At 40.7% G+C, this 25,205-nt stretch overlaps 1 protein-coding gene across 6 annotated transcripts in view; it reads left to right on the top strand.

The window, feature by feature from the left end:
- cpne5b (copine Vb) overlaps nt 1-25,205 on the top strand; it is a 133,087-nt gene that overhangs the window by 77,272 nt on the left and 30,610 nt on the right. For all 6 annotated transcript variants that reach the window (XR_003931458.1, XM_030091269.1, XM_030091270.1 and 3 more), the window contains 6 exons: nt 11,917-12,020; nt 13,616-13,720; nt 21,676-21,717; nt 21,922-21,997; nt 23,795-23,848; nt 24,410-24,471. Coding sequence is in view for 5 of the 6 variants with exons in the window: in XM_030091269.1 (XP_029947129.1) it covers nt 11,917-12,020; nt 13,616-13,720; nt 21,676-21,717; nt 21,922-21,997; nt 23,795-23,848; nt 24,410-24,471 (443 nt within the window). In the remaining variant the exon portion in view is untranslated. The remainder of the gene's footprint in view (nt 1-11,916; nt 12,021-13,615; nt 13,721-21,675; nt 21,718-21,921; nt 21,998-23,794; nt 23,849-24,409; nt 24,472-25,205) is intronic.

Here is a 25,205-nt window from a genome sequence, read left to right on the forward strand (position 1 = left end):
AGCAAAGTCAGTATTTGAGTTCAATACTTTAGGGAGGCAGCATGACTTCACATTTTTATTATTATTTTTATCAGTCGTAGCATTAGTATCTTACCTTTAATAAAAATGGTTGTGGCGCGTTTTTAATAAAAGCTCCTCGCTGTTTTCCAAAACATTGGCAAAAAAAAACAACCTGTATTTGACTTTTGGGAGGTTAGTAAGTTTCCATTGGTTGAGCCATGTTTTAAATTCTGTTGTAGTACTCAGTGCATGATGTATCCTCATGAGGTATGTCTACCTCTGTAAGAGAAAACAATTTTCAATGTTGATTAGAGTTTTTTTTATATCATATATTTTTTCGGGAAAATTTTAATTCAGAGATTTTTATTTTCTACAGATGTGGGAATGCAAAGATATATACGTCAATAATTACTATGAGGAATTTTTGACCTCACGGTTGCGTTGTGAAGTGATTTAACCATAGCCTATAACCAAGTCTCAAAATACAAAAGTACCGTTAAGTCTCAAAGTCGAAACCAAGGGGGGAAAAATGAACATGGAAACAGAGACAATGGAGCTTATTCATAACTTTGATTATCTGAAATCCAGGGTTTGATGCTTGAAAATGTTTTATTCATACAAATTGAATCCACTATCTGTTATATGAGGTTGTTGCTATGTAGTGCCTTGGACCTCTGGTTATATGGGGCTGCAGAGAATAAACTTTTCAGAACCTTTACTTTTTTTCGTGTAGCAAGCTAATTCCATATTTATGGACTGCATTTGAAGGAGAGGTTGAAGTGGGAATGCCTTGTGGGCTATGCTGTTTCCCCCCAAAAACAAAAAAAACAAATCTTAAATCTTAAAACCTTAAAGGGCAGATCTGATCGGACCCATACGCTGGTTGTGAATGGTGAATAGATTTCACTGTTTCATGCAAGGTGCTCTTCTGAGTTGGGAGACGCGGGCAGTATGAGGTCAGGGATCAGCCCTTTGATCTGTGTTGAAAAAGGCAAAGAAGGTGCAGTAAAGTGTCGTAGACCGTGACGAGTCGGTGCAGGGTTGCTGGTTTACATATCAGAACGTGCCGACAGTTCATGTGTGTTTGAACTTAAACATGTAAGTCATCGTGGGAGCGATTCACCCTCTCTAACGTTTCAGTGTGAGGCTACCTTTTGTTTTTGCTTTAGGTTTACAGTCAGCAGGTGAATAGTTGAGGGAATAGTTGATGTTGCGTGTGATCACTTTGTAGACTTTGTAGGATTCATATTTTACCATAATTGGCTGAAGTTTGGCGCTCATTTAAATAATTCACACAAGCTTGCTGTGTTAATGCAACTGGAGGTCATTTCTTTGAACCGTTACCTTACTGATTTACTTTCTTTCCAACCAGAAAACAACATTAGCTGTCGAGGCATGCAGCTTTCATGGACCTGAGAATGAATTTTACAGCAAATGTCCCTGGTTGTATGACCCTGCACTCGTTATCTGCCACGCTCACTGACTTTATTTTAATTATTTCTCAGTCTGATGCCCAAAGGTTAATAGAGTCAACGACCAAATGCAGGTCAGGATAAAATCTTTCTGATGTTTTTGACTAAATGGATTTCCACAACCGATCGACTTTGATAAATGTGAAGCACAGAAAACAACAAAAACTCCATAAAGTGATTTGTTAATTAACAGACGATTCTAATCTTCAAATATTTATGAGCTGTGAACTAAAGCAGATCGCTTCAAGTGTCCTAGAACATTCCTCAACTTTTTGTATTGATTATTAAAAGTTTTTGATGTAAGTCAATAATGAAAAATTGAATTACACACTTGTTAAAACTATCAGCGCTCCATCAGTCAACCAATTTGAGTTGGCGGTTACAGCCCCACGCAAGAATGACAATGCTTTGGAGATTTTCACATCTTGATCTTGCACAACGTCTGACAAACACATTTATCAACCCAACATTTATCTGCAGGTCTCCAGCATCTTTTAATGTTCAACTAAAATTTCATGAGGTCCTGAGGTGGGACGACATTAGACTGAACTGAAGAATCCAGGGTCCCAATAAGACACTTCAGACGTGTCGAACCAACCTAAACCTGCTCCGTACATCAGATCTTTTTAAGGTGAAGGGAGCCGAGCAGCACGGCTTTGCCTGGAGCGTCTCGCTGTGTTGTTTCTTGCTTCAAGATGAAGTTCTGCAAGCCGATAAAGCCACTGGAGGATTCTCATTTTGCTTTAATTGCACAAATTTAACCGCAGGATCGTTTTTCAGTCTGTGAGCCAGAGGAGATGTGTCCTGTTTTAAAGGAAAGGCGTTTGTTGTGTGTGGACTAATCTGAATTCTCAGCACGAGCTCTCATTGTGTGTGTGTTGTTTTATTCGTGCCCTTGGTTGAAAATGCAGATTTGTGTGTGTTCATCTTAGTCCCCATGTCACAGTTTTTATTCAGTGTCAGCTTTGAGGCCGAAGACTTTTAAACTCTAAAATGTTCCCATAAGATTGGGTTTCCTTATTAAGCGGAGAGCAGCAAATACCATATATAGAACATGTAGAAACCTGGAATTTAAGATGTTTTTGTGTGTATGTGGAAAACTTCCCACTTCGATGCACAGTTCAGCAGTACTCATTAAATACTGCAAAATAGCATGAAAACATGAATCATAGATCTGAGTTCCTTGTTGCATTAATGCAAGCAAGAGTAAAAAGGGGAGCTAATCCATGTAAAATTCGTGCAGTTATGGGTCAGTCAATGAAAATTCTCAGCTTTAGCAATCAGAAATTTGTGAATCTCATCGTAGCAGCGGTGGAATTATGTGTTATTCTTTCTTCTTTAATGGCCTCTTTTAGTACATCCTTTCATCCCAATCTCATCAGTTTGGCCTTTTATTGATTCTCTACATTTTCCCATTTTCCTCGTCTCGCCGTTACCATTTATCTTTTTGACACACGTGTCCCCGAGAGACACAGGAACACGGGCTCGCACAAATACAATCCTGTGTGATTTAAATGTAAATGTACTGGTTTATGCTGCTTTCGCCACCTTTACCTTCTCCACACATCTCTGTCTTAATTAGTGCAACTATAATTCTCACTGCTGTGACACACACACACACACACACACACACACACACACACACATATATATCTGAGACACACCCAAAGATATTCACTCCTGTCACAAACACTCCTTTATTACCCCCCTGAGGGCTTGAATGTGTCTCTGCCTCGCCTGGCCCCCTATTTAAATATTGATACTCTGATTCTCTCCATATTAGCAAATGGCTGTTGATCACAGAGCTTTGTGAGAGTGTGTGTTCGTGCAACAGAGCGTTAATGAGGCAGGAGCAGATGCATATTTAATATCCTCAACACATTCCATCACCGTGAAGGCTTTTATGTCCTTTTTCTCAATTTCCTGGTGCGTGCCCTCGCTCACCAAACAGCAACTCTGTGAAACCCGCAGACCAAAACCTGCAAAGACTCCCTCAATAACCTGATTGCCACTGGAAATCTATTCAATTTCCATCAACTGAACCGGTTAAGTCTGGAGGTGGGACGTGTTTTAACTCCTATCGTAAACGATGGTACATCTAACAGCGCTGGTTGATCCGGAGATTTCACTTTGAGGACTTTTCTTTTGACGTACAGAAGCAGTAGTTTTTGAAATGTGGGTAAAAATTAACATTTTAATCATGAAAGTATTATCCTTAATTCAAGCCCTTGAGGAAAAATTAAAAAGTGTAACTGTTGCAGATTAATTTAAAAAGTTCACAGTTTGAATTAATAGCTTATAACTAACGTAAGAAGAGTTATGCTTGTATTTCCGGTTGATTCCAGCAGATATATCATCACACAGGTCAGAGGAATGCCTCTAACCAGCCCAGTTTTTGCCCTTGAATGTTCTGAGATGAAATGATGTGAAAATAGAAGTTCAAGACAAAACTATTAGGTCAAATTGTTAGAATTTTTTTTGCAAGTGTAATGCAGACTAATTAAAGTCATGAAATAAGCTGCGTTGTGAATTCATGAGTTTCACATTTCGACAAGTTGCAAACTACTGTAAATAAACACTTTCAGATCGGAAGCATTTAACTTGCACAAGAGGCATCATGCATACTGCAAATGGATGTTAGCCGCCATTAATGAGAACATCTTTTGATTTCAAAAACATTTTTTGTCTTTGTTGGAGCCAAATTTACCATTTGGAGTGAGATAGTGCCTGTGAATGTGGTTTTATGAGAAGTCCAGTAGTGGAGCAAGAGTCAAAGGTAAAGTGAAGGACTGACTGGCCTACAACCATAAAACGCAGCAGGAAACGCTGCCATGCTTAATGATGCCAGTGACCTACTTTTAATTGATCAATGGAGAAATTGCTTTTATTACCTGTGAAACAGTAAAGTGATATCAAAGGACACAACAACACTTCATTCACCATCAACACAACCATGAGTACACACAATCTTCAGATGACTACTGTGTACGTGACTACTGCTTCAATCAAACACGTCTCCTGTTTTGTGGCCGTCAGAGTTATTGCGCCTCTCCTGGGTCCCACGACACTTTATTGTTGGGACTTGGTCAGCGTTGCCTCAGATGATAAAGCAGTTTGATCACATCTCAGCCGGTCCATGAGTCCTTGAGCGCGACAAACAACTCCAGTTTGCTCTCAATGGTGGGCGAGCACCTTGCATGGCAGCTCTGTTGTCACTGCAGTGGGAGGTGTGTGTGAATGGGCGGAAGTGACTAATCGTGGGAAGCAATTCGAGACTTTAGGAAGTGATAAAAAGTTCACTAGAACTGAATTCTATTTAGCATGATCCTATGAAAACTACCATGTATCATACCATAAACTATTGTGCGCATGTCCAGTGTGCACTCAAAATCAAGGTGAGGCAGGCTCATGAGAAAGAAAAGGAGAATTTCATTAGAACTGTTTTTCTGGCTTGCTGTGACCACGCAGGATTCCAGAGTGATGTAACCTCATGTGAAGATTCTTGTGAAAACCGATGAAGTTCAGGCACTATTTTCAGTACATGTGCTATCACAGTTTAAAGAAAAAAAAAAGTGTTTGTGTTATGAGGACATTATAACTTAAGCTAAAGCGGTTTTGACAAACTTGTTGAAGACTGTGACATGCCGAAATAGAAAACGCACATCAAGCATCCGGGGATGGAGAGCAACAGAGAAGAAACGCAATCCGTTGCTGCGGCAAATATTTCTGTTCTCACATGTTGAGCTGACATAAATATTCAGCTGCTTGTGCATCAATCAGGAAGGCAGACAGCCTCTCTGAGGATTAAAGGAGTATTTTTAAGAGCATGAAACAGCACGAGCGTGAGCTCTGTGTAGGAGGGCTGTGCCAGATGCCAGTCATGTTGTGAGCATGTTGTTCCCAGGATGAGGGGAAAATACTGATAAAGTTGCTCTCTCGCTGGAGGAGCGGGGTGAATGTGACGTGCTCCTGAGTGTTTGCCGCACGCCGCCTGGCTGCGCCTGATAAAGACACAGAGAGGACACGTTGGCAAAAAAAAAACGCTCACGGGAATTCAAATGAAAATCAACATATGCCAACAGCAACACTTGGCTCTCACATCTTGCACAAGGTGAGATTTGCAACCTCGCAAGAGTTCTTTCGCTGATATGCCACTTGGCTCGGAGCCGAGCACGAGGTGCAAGCTGCAACATTAAGAAGCTATTAAGCTATCATTAGCAGCGGCGTGGCTGCCCGGCGTAAGGCCCCGGGCTCTGACAGCGGCGGCGTTCTACTGTTACAGCTGGTGAACGTACTGTAATGAACCCACACTGTTTCAGAGATTAGCCACAGCTCGGGTGCCAGAGATAAGTCAGGCCTCATCTGCGCACTGCCGCCACACAGCGAGGGCCGGGAGCACCAAGAGGTGGCGGTAAACAAGTAGTAGGAGCCCGCGACAGCAGGCCAGTGATTTATATTTGGAGTAGAGCAAAGCACTACATTTCATGATAAAAAAGTTGTGGAAAAACTGCACAATCAGGCTTATTTGTTAGAGCGAGCGGGTGCAGCGCAGACAGGGAGCAAAGGCCTGCTACGCACCGAGAATTAATCTCCCAGGTTGGGCTGCTGGGCCTTGATTTATTAAAGAAAAAATGATTTTATTGGAGTTGGAGAGTCTTTGTTTGTCTTTGGCCGTGTACACTCTCCTTCAATCCCAATCAGGAAGTTATTTCCTGTTAATTCCAATATCTATGAATCATGGAACTACCTGCTTAATTATTTTGAAGCTAAATATAGAGGAATGTAGTAGCTCACACCAGAAATGGAAACACACACAGACTAGGTGAAATAATATATGAAATAATGAAATAAACCAATGAAAGCTTGAAAAATCATTATTTTTTGTTAATGTACAAATGTGCCTAAGAGACTGGTGTTAAAAAGAGTACAGATGCATTGTCGAAAGATGCAGAAAAAACAAACCAAAGGGGGTCGCAGCAGGAAAGATGAGAACTAACAACTCCTCCAGGCAGGGTTTTTCACGGAGAAAAGGAAACTGCAGAGGTGTTATCAGTCCTGCTGAACAGCCTTTAATTGGATAATGACACTCTGGTCTGCCCACCTTCAGTAGCCGCAAAGAAAACAGCCAGAGGATTCCCAACAGACCAGGGTCGCAAATGTTTTGATTGGAACCGCTGCTTGTGTCTGTTCCTGTGCTTGTATTCAAAGAATCCTGGTGATATTTAGAGGGGGAAAAGTGCTTTCATGTGGTGATAAAAGAAAGGAAAATATGATTACCATAACAAGATGATTGTCTTGCTTCACTGCTGAAACTTTGAAGAGTGTTATAAGGCTGCGTGATAGTTTTCAAACTAACTGTGATAAAAGAAAAGAAAGAATTAAACTATCATAAGATGTGGTTTCATCAAGGTCCCTTCTGTCATCAGACTGCACATGAAATAAGGGAGCTATAGGGAATTCACTAGATTAATTTTAAAGTAAATAACAGTATGAGGGAATGAGAAATTTTCATTTTGATTAGACAAATACTCCAGTCAGTTCTCTTATGTGAAAATCAAGCGAACTGCCAAGATTAAGTGTACACCATTGTCGAATTTAAGTCAAATAAGAAGCAGAGCCTCCCTTCAATCGTATTACAAAGAGAAAAAGCCTGAAGTCGAGGCTGTGCGGTCTGTTTGATATGTCTCTCAGGCTGGAAAGCACTTGAAGCATCTGAGGGTTTCCATATGCTCTGACAGGTATCAGGAGAACGTAGCTTGATGAATATTAGTCATGCTGGAATTAGTCTCATGGCAGCTGCCTCTGACGTTCGCAGGTCTGCTGGCGGGCAGATACGGCACTTCGAGGTTCGGAGGCTGTACTCGTGTACATCGCACACAACAGAAGAGATAGTGGACCATAAGGTCGTGTTTATAGATAAAGCTCAAGTGGATTGTGGGCTTAGAGCCAGCAGATGATGAAGAAATAGCAATCAGGTGACATTTAAACTAGACAGATGAAAAGAATAGGCAGACGCTTCTAGATCACTTCCCGCCTCCTACAGATAAGTAAGAGAATAACAGTTCAACACAGTTATAGCTTGGTAAATATAAATCACAAAATAGTGATTATAGCAATTTTTGTTCAGATTGTTTGTATTTTTTTTGCTTTCTACAAGCGGTGTGCATGCACTTGATTGTAATAGCTGGAGCTATCTTGACTCATGTCCAGCTGTGGTGTCTGATCATGACTCTTTGATTTGATATAAATATAATCAAACTTATTTTTACAAGTTTCCCATAATAACGCCAAAGACATAGGAAAAAACATTGATCCATCCAAATGTGACAGTGCTTTATCCCGCTCTCTGTCGCAGATTACGTCCTGGCTTGTTCATCAGTCCATCACAGCAGAGAGACAGTCAGACACTGACGTTCATATAGATCTGGATTGAAACTGTGAAGTAAAAGTGCTGAACACTTACCACGCTGTGCAACTCCTAAATACCTATCAGCGCACACAGACCTTTTCCAAAAATGTAGAATGCGTTCATAGATTATAGATTTAGTGGTCCAAGGTCAACTTTTCCAACGAAGGTAATGTGTGCCTTTCATTCAGGAATCAAGGTTCAAGGTTTTGGAGGAACAGAACCCAAGCTGTGAAATATCCACAGTCAGTCATGATTTGAAGGGCAATGTCCAGTGCAGGTGTTCTGCTTTCTTAAATCCAAGGTCACAGCAAAAGTCTACCAGATTGTTTTAGAGGACTTCATGATTCCTTCTGCTGCGGATCCATATAGAGATGCAGATTTGGGTTTCATGGGCTGGAAGTCCAAATTATGTAAAAATGAACAAATGAATACTTGAAATGGTAACACTTTACTTGAAGCACCCCTGTATAACACATTGTAAGTACATTATAGCACTGTATAACTATAGTTATAAACACTCATAAATGATCACAATGCTTTATAACATTGGGGCTTAACCCTAACCCTAACCCTAACCCTATGCTGTATAGTGAGTTATAAAGCATTATGATCATTTATGAGTGTTTATAACTACTTATAATGTGTTACCGGGTGCTTCAAGTAAAGTGTTACCCTTGAAATCATTTAAATTGTGGGCCCTGAATCTATGATCTATGAAAGTTTATCTTTTTGAATGGAATCATAGAAGTAAATAAACTTGCTAATGACATTCAGATTTTTTGGAAAGGGAGTGGGAATAAAATGCACCAAGGATGTATTATGACTGGTGTTTTACTGCTTCATTTTAGTGTTTGTATATTTTAATGTTTTATTTTTTGTATGTCTGTCTGATATTTATTTGCTGTTGCACAGGTCTCTCTTGCAAATGAGACCCTGGGTCTCAATGGGATAACCTGTATAAATAAAGGTTAAATTAAAAAAAAATAAAAAAATGAGTCTGGCGGACACAAAGGCTATTGATGTACTGCATTTGTACTTATGTAATTCATATATTTAATTCAGATATGAGCTATAATTGTGTCATTTTGCAACATATATGTGAGCAAAAATGCCGCTGCTCTTGTGATGAGAGGCGTTTTCCTGAAATACTGAATAATACATGTTCCTCCACCAACACTACCAACTCCACATCGTAGTACTCGTGCCGGTTGAGGACTCATTCACTCGTTCAATCACTCCAGGGTGAACAGAGGCAAACAAACACAGGAGTGATGCCATAAACAGCGGATGGTGAAACAGAGTTGAAAGCATGTAAAACCCTCATTTGAATACTCCTGTTTGTGTGTGGCGTCACTCATGGATTTATTTTCAGTAAATCCTTTGCGAAACGGCCACAAACAAAACCGCTGTCTCTTTCAGAATCAAAAGAATGTATATATTCCTGATGGGCAATTAAAGAGATTATAGCTGATGTGCTGCAAACACGTCAGCCGCAGGACCAGTGGCCTTTGCCTGAATATACAGTTTTGCAGGATCTTAGTCAATCCAGTGGTATTTAGTCAATAATAGACGAGATGAAGAAAACAGCTTCTGCAGTCCTGTCCTATCCACCAGCATCAAAACATTTTCAGAAAGAAGAATAAATACATTTAAAATGATATCCTCTCATTCCTCCAAGAGCAGTTTTTTTTCTTCAATGTCACAGTGTCTCTATTGGTGCCTCGATTCCTGTTCACAACTTGAATAATTTGAATAACCAGATTTCACAATTTCATGTTGGATCTTGAAACAGAATCTCAAATAGCCGATAATTTGAACCTGCTGTGATTCTAAATACCTTTTGTAAAGGTTTTGGAAACATTTGCTGTATTCAATTTAAAGCAAAGTTGTGCAATAAATACACAAACTTCAACAAACTGTCTCAAAAATCTGCTTCCCTGAAGTTAGCTTTAAAAGTTATGTGATGCAGAAAGAAAGGAACTTATCTGTTTATGTCTTATTAACACTTTTACATCCTCATTTCCTTTGTTGGGCTCTAATGACAGTTTTAATTATGTGTAGCTGTGGTCCTGTTAGGTTTTCATAATGCAGCTCGGACTGCAGGCGGAGCAGATGAAGCGCAGCACAGAACAATAACAACTGAGAGCAAAACAGCCAATGTACAGACAATAAAACTTTATTACTGTGAAACTTAAAATAAAAAGGGATTTCAAATTAAATAGTGGTTGCTTTTTCTGCTTCATATCTTCTCTCACATCACAAACACTGCCCGTTTGTATTAAACAGCTCTTTATTGTGTTGCCACAAGGGTGAACGAAGTTCATATCCAACTTCTGTAGAATAGAACGGAATAACATGGAGCGGCACTCAGGAGCGAGGCGGTCAGCAGTTCCCCCTTATGGAGAGAATATTAGTCTGTTTTGCTTTGAGGCCTTTCTGTGTACAGTTTGCATGTTCTTCCTGTGCATCCGTGGGTTTTCTTCCCATTGTCCAAAAGCATGAGGTGAAATCTGATGAGTAACTGAATTGTGTCTCGTTATCAGCTGGGATTTGTTCGCAGCAACTTCACGTTTAGCAAATCGGTGTCGGAGATTGGTGAAGTAATATAGATGTAAATAAAAATAACACTAAAGGAATCGAAACACGTGAAATATTCAAACACTCAAGAATTCTGAATTCCAGTATTCTATAGTTTAGCCTTTTTATTTTACGGGTTTTACATTTAGCAAAAGATTTCACTTGTGCCAGTCTAAATCCCCAAACAAGTATTTTATATGAGCGCTTCCCTAATCCCAACATTACAGTCTGTCCAGCACAACCTCTTTTTTCAAATATTCATCACTTGAATTAAATGATTGATGAAAACAACTCTGTTTCACAACAAGTCTTCTCCCTCTTATGTATCTTATATATATTATTTTGTATTCTCTGTGTAAATATTCATATGTACTGTACAATATTCATTTAAGTTCTTTTGTTGTCTTACAAGTTTCATGACTGTGAAGTTGAAGGTATAGAAGTTTTAGTCCAACATATCCGAAACCGCCTCGATTACCTGCGCATACTGGAGCAAAAATCCTCAACTCAGTTGATAGAAAAGTGCCTTGTGAAGGTCAGTCAGTCCGGAAAATTTAAAGGTTTTGTTAAGTGCGGTTGCAAAACCATCAAACGACATGATGAAACCGGCTCTCACAAGGACCGCCCAGGGGGAAGAAAACCTCTGGTCTCTCTGTTATAAAGGATAAATTCAATACAGCCACCAACCTCTGAAACCACCAATTAATGAGAGTCAAGATTAGAAGCCACATCAGTGATTCCCAGTCGCAGCGTTATTGAAGCACAGGAGACATGCAGGTGTAATGTTGTGGGGTCTTATCTATACTGCATTTAACCACGATGACCTCGGAAACACTCTGCAGTGACACGCCATTAAGTTTGGGTCGAGGTTGGTGGAATCGTTATTTGTTATCAGAAGGGCAACGACCCCTCCAAGATAGAACCACAGCCTTTCTAAAGACTGTGTGACTGAGACAAAGGGTGCTGCATCAGATGACCCGGCCTCCAGAAACACTGAGTCTAAATCCAAATGAAATGAATTTGTTGAGTATTGGTCGGCGGGACGAAAACAAAAACAAAAGCCGCCCACTAATATGAGGCTCCAGCCAGGTGACTGCTCCATGAAGCAGGTGGAGGGAATGCCAAGCGTGCAAGCCAAGTCTGTTATTTAATAGCTCTGATGTCTTCAGTATAATACAACAATGGACCAAAAAAGCAACAGAAAACAAGCAATCGCACTGATTTTTGAAAGCCACATACACACAGTTTCAAATGTATTTTCACACTGTGTTTGAAAGATCAAATGAAAAGAGGCAGTTCTACATTTGTTAAAGCTGGCTGTGTCCAGGTGCTGAAAGCTGTTAAGGTAGAGCGGGAGAAGTGGGGGATGCTTGAAATAGTCCAATGTGAGTATGAATATGAAATCCTTAAGATGCATTTTCTTCCTCTCTCCTTCCCACATTTCCATGCATCCTGCAGGATAGTGCGACTATGCAGTTCTGTGCCAACAAGCTGGATAAGAAGGACTTCTTTGGAAAGTCAGACCCTTTCATGGTTTTCTACAGAAGCAATGAGGATGGAACGTGAGTGCCTCATGCAATTTTGTCTTCTCTTCCAGTGTGTTTTAAATGCCACTACAGGTGCTTGGAGAATCTCCTTTGGGAATTAAGCGCTGGTGCTTTGGTGCAGAAAAAAAAATCTGAGGCTCATTTCCAAAATGAGGATGTGGAGTTTATTTGATTTCAGGGTCCACATGCAAACACGTTTGATCTCAGTTGGGCTGTTGCAGCAAAAATTATGCTGCAATTAACCTACAAATTATTCAACATGTTCTTTTTTTGAACGCACACATTTTTAAAAATAATAGTCAATGCTCTTACTTCAAAATGTTTTGTTATAAAAAAACAATCTTGCTGCTTTCAGCTGTTTGCCTGTTAATCACACTAGAACAGCTCGACCCACAGAGGATATATTCTCGTAGTTGTTCGAACTGTTTCGGACCTTCTGATGCTCTAAAGTTGCATTTTAAAAAACACAGTCAGATGTGAGAATGCCTTCTCCCAACAGCAGAGAATTTCAGAGACCTTGAGAGTCTGAACGGTCTGTGAAATTCTTTTGTAATATCTCTGTGACAAGAATAGACCATAGGAAGGAAAAAAGAAATCTATGCACAGTGTGAGAGAAATAAAGCGGCGGCCACCGAGGCGTGCATGTCTTAGGAGGAATCGCGTATCCGCACCACAACCCCCTCGACTATGTCTTACATAAACGACTGCAGGAGACCGAATAGGGAAAAGAAGCAATTAATGCAAAAGATTAACAACTGTGCAGATTAAAACACAAAAGCATCGAACCCCCCCAAACCTGCATCTGCCGTTTCAATCAATAGGAAACAGACAAGCAATTCACGTTGGGATTCGTCTCCCATCTCCTCACACTTTCTCACCTCACCCTCCCCAAGGGGCTTTGCAGTTGTGGCAACATCAATCCTCTCTGGCCAGAGATGCCGGAGCAAGTGCTTCATTAGTTTAGCTCCATCTTTACTCAGTGGTTTTGTTTTCATACATAACAGGGTGGGAAATGGATCCCCACAGACACGCTACAAGTATCTGCTTTTGGTGCCAGAGGGGTGTACAAATTAGAAGCCTGTGCGGATAAAAGACTCGCAGGGTTTTAAAAAGCTGGAGGCACTTAGCGACGCACAAGTAATTCAAGGCTTTGGTTTAGAAAGAAAGGAGGATGAAATCCTGATATGTGTTGTTTCTTTTTCAAAAGAATGGGCACCGTCCGCTCTGAGAGACTTTTGAGATTTCAGGGAAACAATTTCATATCATAGTCACACTTGTGGTCAAAGGAGAGGCTCTGAAAGCCAAACTGAAATTCTAAATTATTCTCTGTGATCTTAAATGGAGTAAAGCTGTGAGACATGCCAAGCAGGGAGCACAGCTCTTTTTAAAACATCTTCCTCGTCACTGCTGGATGTGAATGTGGGATTTGTCTTTGGTGCTGCCTTCATCAGTTCGGATGCTCGCTCCTCCCTTCATTTGCATATTTATCTACCTCTCTCTTGCTCTCTTTCTCTCTTCCTGGATTGTGCACATATTAAAAGAATCAATTTTCTTTCTCTGCCTCTTCTTAAACATGTAATTTCCCAACATGCCTCCCTCTCCTCCTCCAGGTTTACTATCTGTCACAAAACAGAGGTGGTGAAGAACACGTTAAATCCAGTGTGGCAGCCTTTCACCATCCCTGTACGAGCGCTCTGCAATGGAGACTATGACAGGTACGCTGCAGCCGCCTCTAACTCCCTGATCCCCCCCCCCAGCCGCTGTTTATCCTCTCTCTGCTGCTCTTGGCTGTGTTTATCCCTCTGTTTCTCCGGGATCACAGTTCAGCCGCAATGGAAACGCTGTGAAGGGTCAACACGGCTGAACTCGGTGACATCTGCTGTCACAGAATCCGGCTGGTTCAATCTATCGACGGTCTTCGGGTCTCTCCGACTGGCAGAGTGTGGGCTGACGACGGCGATCTATACCTGCAGTGTGGGAGAGTTTAGCCATCAGAAATCAATGACAATTCAACACTGCTCAATGTTCAAGTTCCCATTCTTCCTGTTGATGCATGACTGTATGTCAGAGCAGCTGTGTGCCCAGGACATCCCTCTCTATTGATTTTTGTGAGAATAGCACGAGACGCACCGAGAATCTCCACTGCAGTCTGTTCTGCTGGTACTTTTGTTGTCAGCACCTTTCCATTCTGAGAAAACACTTGAGCGGCAGAAAGGCTTTGTTCTAACTATCTAATTTAGATTCCACACTGTGCATAAAATATGTGGTTTACGCAAATTTTCCATGTTTGCTAGCCAATCCAAGAATCATAAATTTGTCAGCCGTTTGAAAGAGATTTGCTGCAGAATGTAGAATTTTGTAATGGAAATACATTTTTACTAAAGTCAAAGTTAAAAGTTTGTGCTTAGTTTGAAGAGATCGTTATGCTGCAGGATTACACTGATTCCTCATTAACAGAAAAAAACAAACAAACAGATAAATATCAGAATCAGGCAGATGCAGAGCAGGAAGAGCCCCAAATTAGACACAGTCATTAGCTCAGCCTTTCACAGAAGTCCAGTTTTACTTCTTTCCCTGCTGGAAGGGCAAAAAAAAAAGTGTATGAGGCACAGCTATTACTATCACTAATAATAATAATGATAATAATAGTCTGATCTCTTAATATTGCTGAAGTTTCTCTCCTTGGCCCAGAAAAAAAGGCCGACATTACTCACCAGATATCTAAAATAATGATGGGTTGCTGCTCCGTCTTGGCACATAATTAATGCAGACATGTTGTGTCAGAGGGGTTATGAATTCACGTTCCTCGCAGCTTATCTACCCGTTTCTAATTTAAAAGACAGCGTGGGGAAGAAAGCTGTGAGGATAGATGAAAAAGGAGTGACAGGCAGATTACTTTTATGGAGGGAAAATATTTCATGTGGAAAACAACATCCTCATTCTTCCTCCAACTCTTTCCTCGCTCTCTCTCTCTCTCTCTTTCCCTCGCTCAACGTCAACTGTCATGTTGTGTTTGTATGCAGTAAAAAATATAATTACAGAGAGTGCTGGAAAGCTGGAAAACTCCCAAATGAATCCCAAGCAGTCACACAGACAAGGAACAGACCCACTACTGAGGTTGCCTCGTGGACGTTTTGCCTCAAGAAGTGCTTCCCTTGCTGGAAAATATTAATGTAGGTGAAAGTGTGTCAGGAAGCCAATCCTCTGCGTCCAAGCAGGGGTCACTACCCTGTCAGAGGCAATCACACACAAGAGACTGAGCAGGGCATCAGAGGCTCTTCCTAAAACTGTCTTGAGCCATGCAAACATGCACACACATTCACACATGCCCACACACCGAGCATAATGAAAAATGACAGCCCACACGCTGAAACAGCCCGAGATCCCGCATCCTTAAAATATCACCGGCGCGGCGCCATAAACAGGTTTGATATTGACGTGTGGGTGAGAGATAAACTTTGTGTACCAGTCGGTTATTTTCCATACACGAGAGGGCAGCAGGGTGGTCTCTCCATCCGTCATTTTAATTATATACTTCTTTAGAGCCACTAATAAATCTGCTTTTCATCCTCGGTGATGGTGCATTATTCCCCACCCTGCACTCGTGCAACAAACACAGCTCTTTAGCCTGTCAAACCTTTTGATGTGTAATTACTGTTTGCATCCATCAAGTGAGGGAAAGCATTCAGTAATTTGAAGTGCTAATGTGGTACAAATAGCCAGGAGGTGGGGAAAAAAAATCCACCTCATTGTGTTCAAAACCAGATTTATATCAAAAGCCATGAACCAAAAAAAAAAAGCCTGATATCCTTTGAGGTGTTTGTTAACTGAGACGACTGCCTGACTCTGACAGCAGCGATCACGGCTGGATGGCCTGAACTCGCTCACTCACTGAATGCACCGTTTGACCACCACGCTACTGTGTGCTGTTAGTTCGAGTGTTTTCCGCGACGGGCTGAATAAATGTGTGTCCAGCCTCCAGACGCTCAGACTGAACCTTCACAGACTCCTGTCAGGGGTGAAGCGGTCATTCTCAGCACATCCAGTCCAGTGAAAATGTGATGGATGTCATGCCTTGTTGCTGTTGACGTCTTTTGACAGCTCTGAGTGTTTTTCTGAGCAGTTTGTAAGGGCTTTAATGGAAACTCGTGCCTGATTAATCATTTATATCTTAGAAAGTAGGATTGGTGTGCACAGTAAAACCTTGCCTCTATATGGGATCCTTAGCACACATTAAACCATCATCTTCAGACTTCAGGGCCAGATGTTTTATTTTCAGTGAAGTGGAAATATTAACATAAATATAAACCACCCTCTTCAAAAGCTCCATGATGATTTATTTATCAAATTAGTTCCAATGCACTTTGAATGAGTTTGTGCTTCAGGACGCAAAGAGTAAACACATGTTGTACTTTGACTCAGATTTGCACTCTGCACAGAAATGGGCCAAAAAATAAAATACTGGTGGACAGGGGATGGAGCGAAAAGCAAACAAGTTGTCATAAATCCTGTAGACGTGATGGGGCAGAAGCCTCAGACCATGAACCCCGGAGATAATTTATGATTTAGTAGTCTGAAGTTAAGACTACTAAGTCTTAATGATGTGGTTTTAAAAACTTTTTATGAAATGTTGTCTAAGTTCTGTTGCAAACATGGGTCTGTGATAGTTATAAGTCAGTAACATTCATTTATTTAGACACCATCCATCGATTTTTGTTTACCACTTCAACCAATTCAGGGTTGTGAGACGCTTAAGTCGATCCCAGCAGACAGCAGGCACCCTGGACGAGTCGCCATTCCATCACAAAGCAGCACAGAGAGACAGCCACACACACATTTATATGAATGGAGAATTAACACATCCTGCTTTTATTTCCAATTCACAAACCATCCATATGTTTTGTCTATATTACTAGCATAATAAAATAAGATTAATAATTAACATTTTGAAAATTACTTAATGTAGATTCCCAGTCTGGCCACCATTGCATTGAAACCTGTTTTAAATTTGGTTGATGCAGAGAAAATGCAATGTGGTGCAAAGCTTAGTATCTGATACAAGAGGAAACATCCAAGGGCACATTGTGTGGTTGGAGAACAGCCTTTTAATTGTGGCAGCAGTGTAATTGTATAGATCAAGTGTCATATCAGTTACATTTATGGCTGTTCAGCACAGGCCAGTTTCCATTTTTAATTTTCTTCATTATATTAACATTACATTCACTTGATACCCCCCCACTCTGGTTTCTTCGCAAATTACACCCCGGTTGAATCAACCTTGCCATCTGGAGAACACTTTCGCTTATGCAGAACCCTCAAATGTGCCCTTATATTTGTAATACATCTCCAGCATAATGCGAAATAGCATGAACTTCTCTGCATCGCTGATGTAGTATCTGAGCGAAGAGGCACTGCCTGTGCTTCCAGATGCTCGTTCTGTGCCTTGGCACAGACTAATCTTGCTCTCACTCTCAGTCTGACACATGTTAGAGGAAGCATGGAGGCCTCCCTAAAAGCTGAGCGTACTGGCCTGCAGATGGATGTCAGACGGATGACCCGCTACTGATTTACTTCGGTCTAATTAGATATGGGCAGGAGTTTGGACGTGTTCCTCTCATTAGCTGCACCAAAGGGCAAAAGAAAAAAGTTGGAGTTCAACAAAGGGCACTTAAGATTTCCGGACAGGGAACGCTGCTTCTCTCCCAGCTGACAACTCCAAACGAGCAAAGAGAGGAAGACACAGTGTCTCTCCTAAACAACGTTATGGATTCTCTGGACTGATTGCACAACATTTCTTGCTCTCAAATTGGATAAATAAACACCTAAAAAGCAGAGCAGCACTTTTCTTCTCTCTCTCAATTCAAAGTACCATTTACTGTAATAGCTTTTTAAAATAAAACTCATTTTTAACTTTCATGGCTTTTCTCACAGCGAATTCACCGTATGGGATTCGGTGCACTTCAGACCTAAATCAATAAAAGTCTTTCATCGTAACTGTCAAACCCCGGAGTCAGATGATGGAAAAAGATTGACATTTATTTCTCTTGGTGACTGTTTTATCCCGAAACAATTAGCTCCAGTGGGAGAATAAAAGAAAGAGACAGCTGAACTTGACTGAGCCTGACTGACTGCCCTGTCTGTTCACACCGCATGCTTTTCGGGCCAGCACACACTTACACTAATAGTGTGAGTGCCGTAGCTACGAACAAGCAGCCTTGCAGAACTTCATCCAAAGCATCTAATGTATTTTTGCTGTATTTCTGCTGGATGATGTTGTTGTCCGTCCCTCTTCTGGAGATGACTCTTTGGCGCCACTAATGGATGAAACTGCCCTTTTAACAAGTCGTCACCGCGCACACTAAAAGGAAAAGACAGAGGCTTTGCCATTCCAAGAGGCAGGCCTTTTGTGAGCTCGCGTCTCTCCACACAAATGAACATTCTGCAGTTCAAACGCAGCCTTCATCCCCATTCCAATCACAGTGGAAACTTCGCTGGTTCGAAACAAGCTGCAGATGACATTGGTTTAGAAAAGGCTAACTCGGTCAGAAATATCTGTTCTTCAGCAGTCATGTGTGGGATATAACGTGATTCTCGTGGAAATCAGATGACTCAGACCAGTGGGCTCCCGTTCCCCCCGCAGCAGGTGACAGCAGTGTACCGCCAGATGTGACTTCTGGATAGAAAAACCTCGTTTGAATAACTGGTGGGCGGTCTTCCTTCAAAGGGGTCAAACTCCATAATAAATTTAAAAACTCGTCTCCCCCAGAGATGATTATGATAAAGTGTTGGTGTGGGCTGCTCTTTTATAACCTCTGGAGTGTGAATGGTCCACCTGTGAGTGTCGGAGCCACATGTTGCTTTATGAATACTGCAGTGGCACTGATGCGATTTGGAGCTGAGGCATATGACTGTATGGACAGTCACGAGTAACTTGAGTTGTATCAGAAAGCTATGACATTTCAAAAAATCTATACTGAATGGGTGAACTGGGCACTCGTACAAGACTGGCATTGACCAGCAGCTTCATTCAGTCCGTTTCTTTGTTTTTCAAAACAGGCACTTTTGCAGTTTTGACAAATGCTTTCTTTCTTGTTGAATACATGTCATTTGTCCACCGTTGTGTTTTCCTTTCCTTTGCATTCCCATTAAGCTCGCTGGCGGTAGTAGCGCAAATGCAATGGAATTTGCAGCCTGAGTTTGGATTCTGTGTTTTATTTAGTGTTTGTAGTTTTGCCGATAACAAAAGTGAGGGGAGGAAAGTCTGCACGTCGAAAACAGCCACAGGTCATATGAAAGTCTGAAACATGATTAACTGCGGCCTCATTCCACAGAAGTGCACTGATACGTATCGGTGGCTGTTTCCAGTAAACATATGGTAAATCCCTGCCTCGCTCAGAATAAGGTATAAGCTGTTGATCCAGATATACGCACCGCTGTACCTTGTCGGTCATACAAAACACGCTGCTTGTTATTGCAGCGAAACAACAAATGGAAATCCCAGATCCAAATCATGGCCGGAGGCTATCACCCTACCATATTTAAATCAGATCAGTTGGTAGACTGTGAGAGTGTCCTTTAAACACAAAGTGAAGGATAGAAACAAGGAAAGAGATAGTTTCATGCCTGGCAACGGGCTGGCACGGTGATTTGGGAGACTGTCCTTGAAGTGGTAAGATGTGGTTGAATTTTTATCTGATTCTTGAAAAAAAATGCATGCACAGTTGCAAAACAACAAGTAGTTACACAAAGCTGAGAACAATCAATGACATACAGTATAACAGAGAAAAAGAAGGAAAGCATATTTTAAAATGCTGCAAAAGGACAACTTGAAATTCAATATGTGAAATGGACGGAATCAGAAAGCCACTCCAGGTGGTCGTATCCAAGCAATTTACATCTTTCCATCGATACCTCTCTAACACCTCCTGTAGGCAGGAACCAAGGTATATATTTTATTGCTGGACCATTAGGAACATCAAAGGAATCAAATCTTGGGGTGACTGTAACATGTCTATTTTTGGCTCTGGCAAAAGATCACAGACGGATCTGTGTAATGGGAGCCGTCGAATTGTTCGGTGTCAAACGCTGTCTCTCTTTTTCACTCAATTATACGGGCCTCCATTACTGAGGATGAGTCACGTTCATTAAAAATGTCTTAGAATAGGAGCCGCCAGATATCTCCGGCAGATTAGGTTTGGAGTGTATATTGTTCCGAGGGTTCAAGGACCACTCAGGGGTCCCTGCTTCTGAGTCTTTTCATAAAGCTGTAATGTAGGGTGTAGAGATCTGAAATGAAATTGCACGATGGCGGTTTGCAGCATCTTTGATGCTGGAACATGACATGCACACAGCATTTGACTTGTTCTTGCGTACAGACTGATCAGGGGAAGGAGAGTTTTCTCTCATCTCCTTTGTGAAAGTCCCCGTTTTGGGATATTTACTTTAATCAGCCAAAATTAAAGTAAACTCTTCACCAATTGACCAAAATTGCCAATTCTAGAAAAACAGAACGGCTTCTTTTCTTTTCCATCCTCTCTCTTCACCCATGCTTGAGGAGAGGCACCATGTTTCTCTGACAAGCACATTTCATGTCGCTCGCAGCCTTGAAGATAACCTCAAACGAGCAAACTGTCACCACAGAGCGACAAGGGCCAGGTGGCAGAGAGGAAGTTGGGCTTATATCAGGCATCTTTCAGCTCCCTGGTGACAGGAAGGAGCCTATGATGTACAGCTTGCTTCTATTTTCTTTGGATCAGGATGGTGTCAGTACTTGTGTAAGACGAAGTGGGGAGCGAGCAGAGAGATGAGGGCGAGATCAGTGTGACTATGGAATGAAGGTGCCAAAAAAGATTTTTTTTTTGCTTTCCTTTTTCTCTACAGGGACATTGTTCCTCTTGCATTTATATAAAATGTCATCAGTGTGTTGTTCCTTTGGATGTTGGAAGTAAACATGTGCTGCACTTTGTGAGTTACAATTTTTTTGGAGGGAGCACTTTATATAAGTTTTTTTCTCTCGCAAGCTGCAGCCAGATGCTCTGCTTTGTTCTGATGGAGGAAACTCAGCCAAATTTAGAACACAGTGACATCTGCTTTCAGTGATTTTGGGGATCCTTTGGCACTATTTCAAAGCCCTTCTCTCCTTCGTTCTTGTGTTTCTGGAGCTTTTTTGTGCCTTGTTAATTACAGAAAAGGCTTTTTGCAGGAGTGTGATCATTTTTCTGTTGACATGCACCCTGTTCTGAAAATACACCGACAATTTAACGTATTGACTTAATAGCTCAAAAAAGAACTGTAAGTACTTTTTTTAACCAGATGTTTTAAAGAGAACACTTTCACAATAGAATGGACATGCTTATGTAAAAGCTCCGAAGGTCAGCAATTGTTGCAGTGCAGAACATTTGAAGTAAACTTGGTAGTTCAAAATTGATGCTTGGAAAGTTTCCAGTTGCTCTTTCACCATGCATTCTGAATCTTCATTCCAGCTCCTATGCTTGCTGTATATTATGTTCTATATCATAGTTGTAATTAAGATAATTTGTGATTAATGACATCCAGGCAAACCTCTGCTGAGGCTGGATGAATGAATCAATAATATTGAATCAACAGCCAGGAGCATGAGAGTATATGTGAATGTTATCTTATTGTGTGTTTTCCTCTTTGTTTCTTTCAGGACAATCAAGGTAGAAGTTTATGACTGGGATCGAGATGGCAGGTGTGTGAAAGTTCAAGGATATGAAGTGACATCTTTTAAATTGCCCATTTCATTAAAGAGTAAAGTTTGTAATCAATCATTATTTGAAAAGTGCTTCTCATAAACTTTCTCCTCAATCTTATTTCTTCCATCTTCTCCCCATACAACCCACCTGATGCTCGGTCACACCTGCTGGCATTTCTCCTCCTTCATTTCTTCTCCCAGTCATGACTTCATCGGGGATTTCACCACCAGCTACCGAGAGCTAGCTCGAGGGCAGAGTCAGTTCAATGTGTATGAGGTGAGTCATTCCAGCGTTCTCGCTGCACATGTCGTGGCTCTCGAGACGTGGCGTCCCCGTATGCCGAGATATACTGTATCTTGAATCACATTTTCAACACGATTGACATTTCCATCTTTGACATCACCGCCACACTGTTTTCCATTACTTCAGCATGTGGCTTTTCCATTTATATTCCCCACACTGGCAGGAAATGCATACATTTATATGCAGTCTACTAAAAACACCATTATGTGCAACGCAATGCAAAATCAGTTTAAAGGGCATTTGTGTTGTGTGCTACATGTGCAAGTGCCCCCGCCTTCACCGACGCGACGCGTTACACATCTAATTAAATACTTCATTTGACCATGTTCCTCTTTAAAAATCTGACGATTCATTTCATGGCTATAATCACCTGGATGCTGACACCCATAAAAACGGAGCTATTAGCAGCAGCGTGAAACCGGATTAATACGAGAACAATCCATGGATTTAAAATGATCATAGTCATTTCTCTGTGATTCTCCGGGGACGGCTTTCTGTGTCCTTTAATAGCACCCAGTACGACCCTCTATGAATATTACTAAAGTCACTTAAATGCCTCTTCCCAGAATCCATGATTGAGCCAGAAGACCTGAAATGACATGGGAGAGTCTCATTTTTCATGAAAACAAGTTACGTTTATGCAGAATGGACTTTGTTACAAAAATGTTTTGACAGTTTATGTGTATGCTACCATCTGTAATAAATCCTCCAAGACAATTAGCATTTGTAAACGGTGGTTGAAGGTCAAACTTCTTCCTGAAGGGAGGAGATCCGGACTTCCATGCCTCTGTGGTTCAGTGGCTTTCGCAGAAAAACAAATACCTGTCTTTTAGCCGTCAACTCCATTATAGAGTATGGCTGATTCCTCTCTACCTCCCAGTGAGATTGAAAGGCCCTTTAGTTTTTGCATCAGCAGATTGTTCAGTGTGTCAGACAAATTGCCATCCCTCCATGTTAAATTAGGGGCTGTCACTTTCATGCCTAGCAGCCATACAGAATTGAGGTAATGAGCTGAGACATCTTTGGTCCCCGGATTGACATTTCTCTCTTGTTCTGGAGCTGGGGAGAGTATCAGTGGAGTGAATGTAAGTGTTGCACCTTCAGCCTGTCAGCTATTGATTCAGTCTGATTATTTATGTTGGTATTTCCAATCCTGCGCTTTACGGCGTTAATGATGAGCAGAGACAAGAAGTGTTTCCCGTTGGTGCTATCCATAAAACCTTCTGCTTCATTTTTGACCGTTTATTTATTTAATATTTTTTCTATATATCATATCAACAAACCACATCTACGCAAAGGTTGAGCGTACTTGCTACCCACTCACATATGTTTCATCCGTTACGGATGCATTAAACAGGGCAACGTGACGGTGGGTGTATGTAATTAAGAGATGAGTAATGATGAATGTAAACGTGTGTAAAGATATGTATAACCGCAGCCAAAATGTGCCGACATGAAATGTGTTTAGAGGCATAATCAAGTGGCTGGGTGTCAGTTTTTATCAAACGTTTGCAGCCTTAAAACACATGTGGCTCCACTTGTGTTAGTTATAGTGAGATTTTTGCATCCTGTATTTCTTACATGGATTATTGACTCTGACTCAGAGATTATAAAGCAGCATGTGCACACTTAGTGATTTGCATTATTTTCATGTCTTTGTAAATGGTATATATGTCTTTTATTTGAAATATTTAAAGTATTATATGCTGATATGAATTTATTTTACATGATTTCACACTTTTTTCCTGTTTCGTTTTTGCATCTTCGAAGGTTATTAACACCAAGAAGAAAATGAAGAAAAAGAAATATGTCAACTCTGGAACAGTGAGTATCATTTCATCTGCTAATCAGAACTGGCATTGATCCTCCGTTTCCTTCCACACTCACTTTACTCCTGTTAAACAATTACATTCACAAAATGAAAACACAAGTATTTTTAGCAGAATGTAAAGAGACAAACATTTCTTTCTTAATTAATTTGAAACCAGTTAATTTAAACATTTTGTAAAATCAAAAGAAAAACACATTGGAGACTTGTGGATCTGGAGAAAGCAAATTGAAAATGCAGTATTATAATCACTGTATGTATTTAATGTATTAAAATCAGAAGGTAAAAACAAACTGATGATGAACCTAAAAGACAGAAGATATGAGAGCTACAGATCACCGACCTACCTGTGAGCTCCAGCCAGTAATGCGTACAAATGCAGGTCGTCTCCTCTTCAAACGCGTCCTCGGGCAATGCAAATGTATCGGCCGTCAGAGGGGAGGACGGTTAGATGTTTTATAGGAGAGGGTGTTGATGTTAAAATAAGTCAAGATGTGAAGATTTTTTGAGGATCAAACATGTGGCGCCACTGTTCTGTTCTTTTCCTTTCATTTCAGGTGACCCTGCTCTCATTCTCGGTGGAGTCGGAGTTTACATTTTTAGATTACATAAAAGGAGGGTGAGTGGAAAAGTCCCTTTAATATTCTGTGAAGTTTTACTATATTTATTAATTAAAAAAAAAAAAAAAAAAAAAAAAAAGGAACTGGATCAATAAGACCTGGAGCAAAAGAAGTGTGATTATTTCATGTGTCGGAGTTAAGTTTCCGCTAAACAGCATCACCGGAGGTCAGCATTAGAGGCTTGATCTTTTCCATGGAGGTAAAATATGAAATTTACTTGGGTTTGCAGACCTGCTTTTTAAACCCTGCACACATTAAAAAGGCAAAATCAATAAGGTTCACTTTCCAGAAAACTCCTAATGAGGTCTCAAAGGAAATTTATCAAACTATTGTTATTATATCAGCCTGAATGGTAATGCTGATTGTTTATTGAGAGTGACAACGAAATCAATATTTTAGAAGTTATGGACAGCTTTCACATTCCTTTCAAACTACCAATGAAATAATTACCATGTTAGCTAATATGTGCTGAACGCAGCTGCAGTGCAATAAGTATTTATTTAGTAATAGCATGAGTTTTTCTGTGGCGGAATGTTAAACCGTTTATAGAGAAATTCAAACAGTTTAAACGTTTGCTAAGCTACAACAATAAAAAGATGTGATTTTGCAACTTTTCTATTTGATTGCGTAAATATATCATACAGGGGTGATAATTCACTTCTTTACATCCTGAAATCAGTGTTTTTATGCTATTATGTCTTTTATTTATGTGTAAGTGTTTGAAAAAAGTACC

The sequence above is a fragment of the Salarias fasciatus genome, chromosome 5 (assembly GCF_902148845.1).
Source record: "Salarias fasciatus chromosome 5, fSalaFa1.1, whole genome shotgun sequence".
Taxonomy (NCBI): domain Eukaryota; kingdom Metazoa; phylum Chordata; class Actinopteri; order Blenniiformes; family Blenniidae; genus Salarias; species Salarias fasciatus.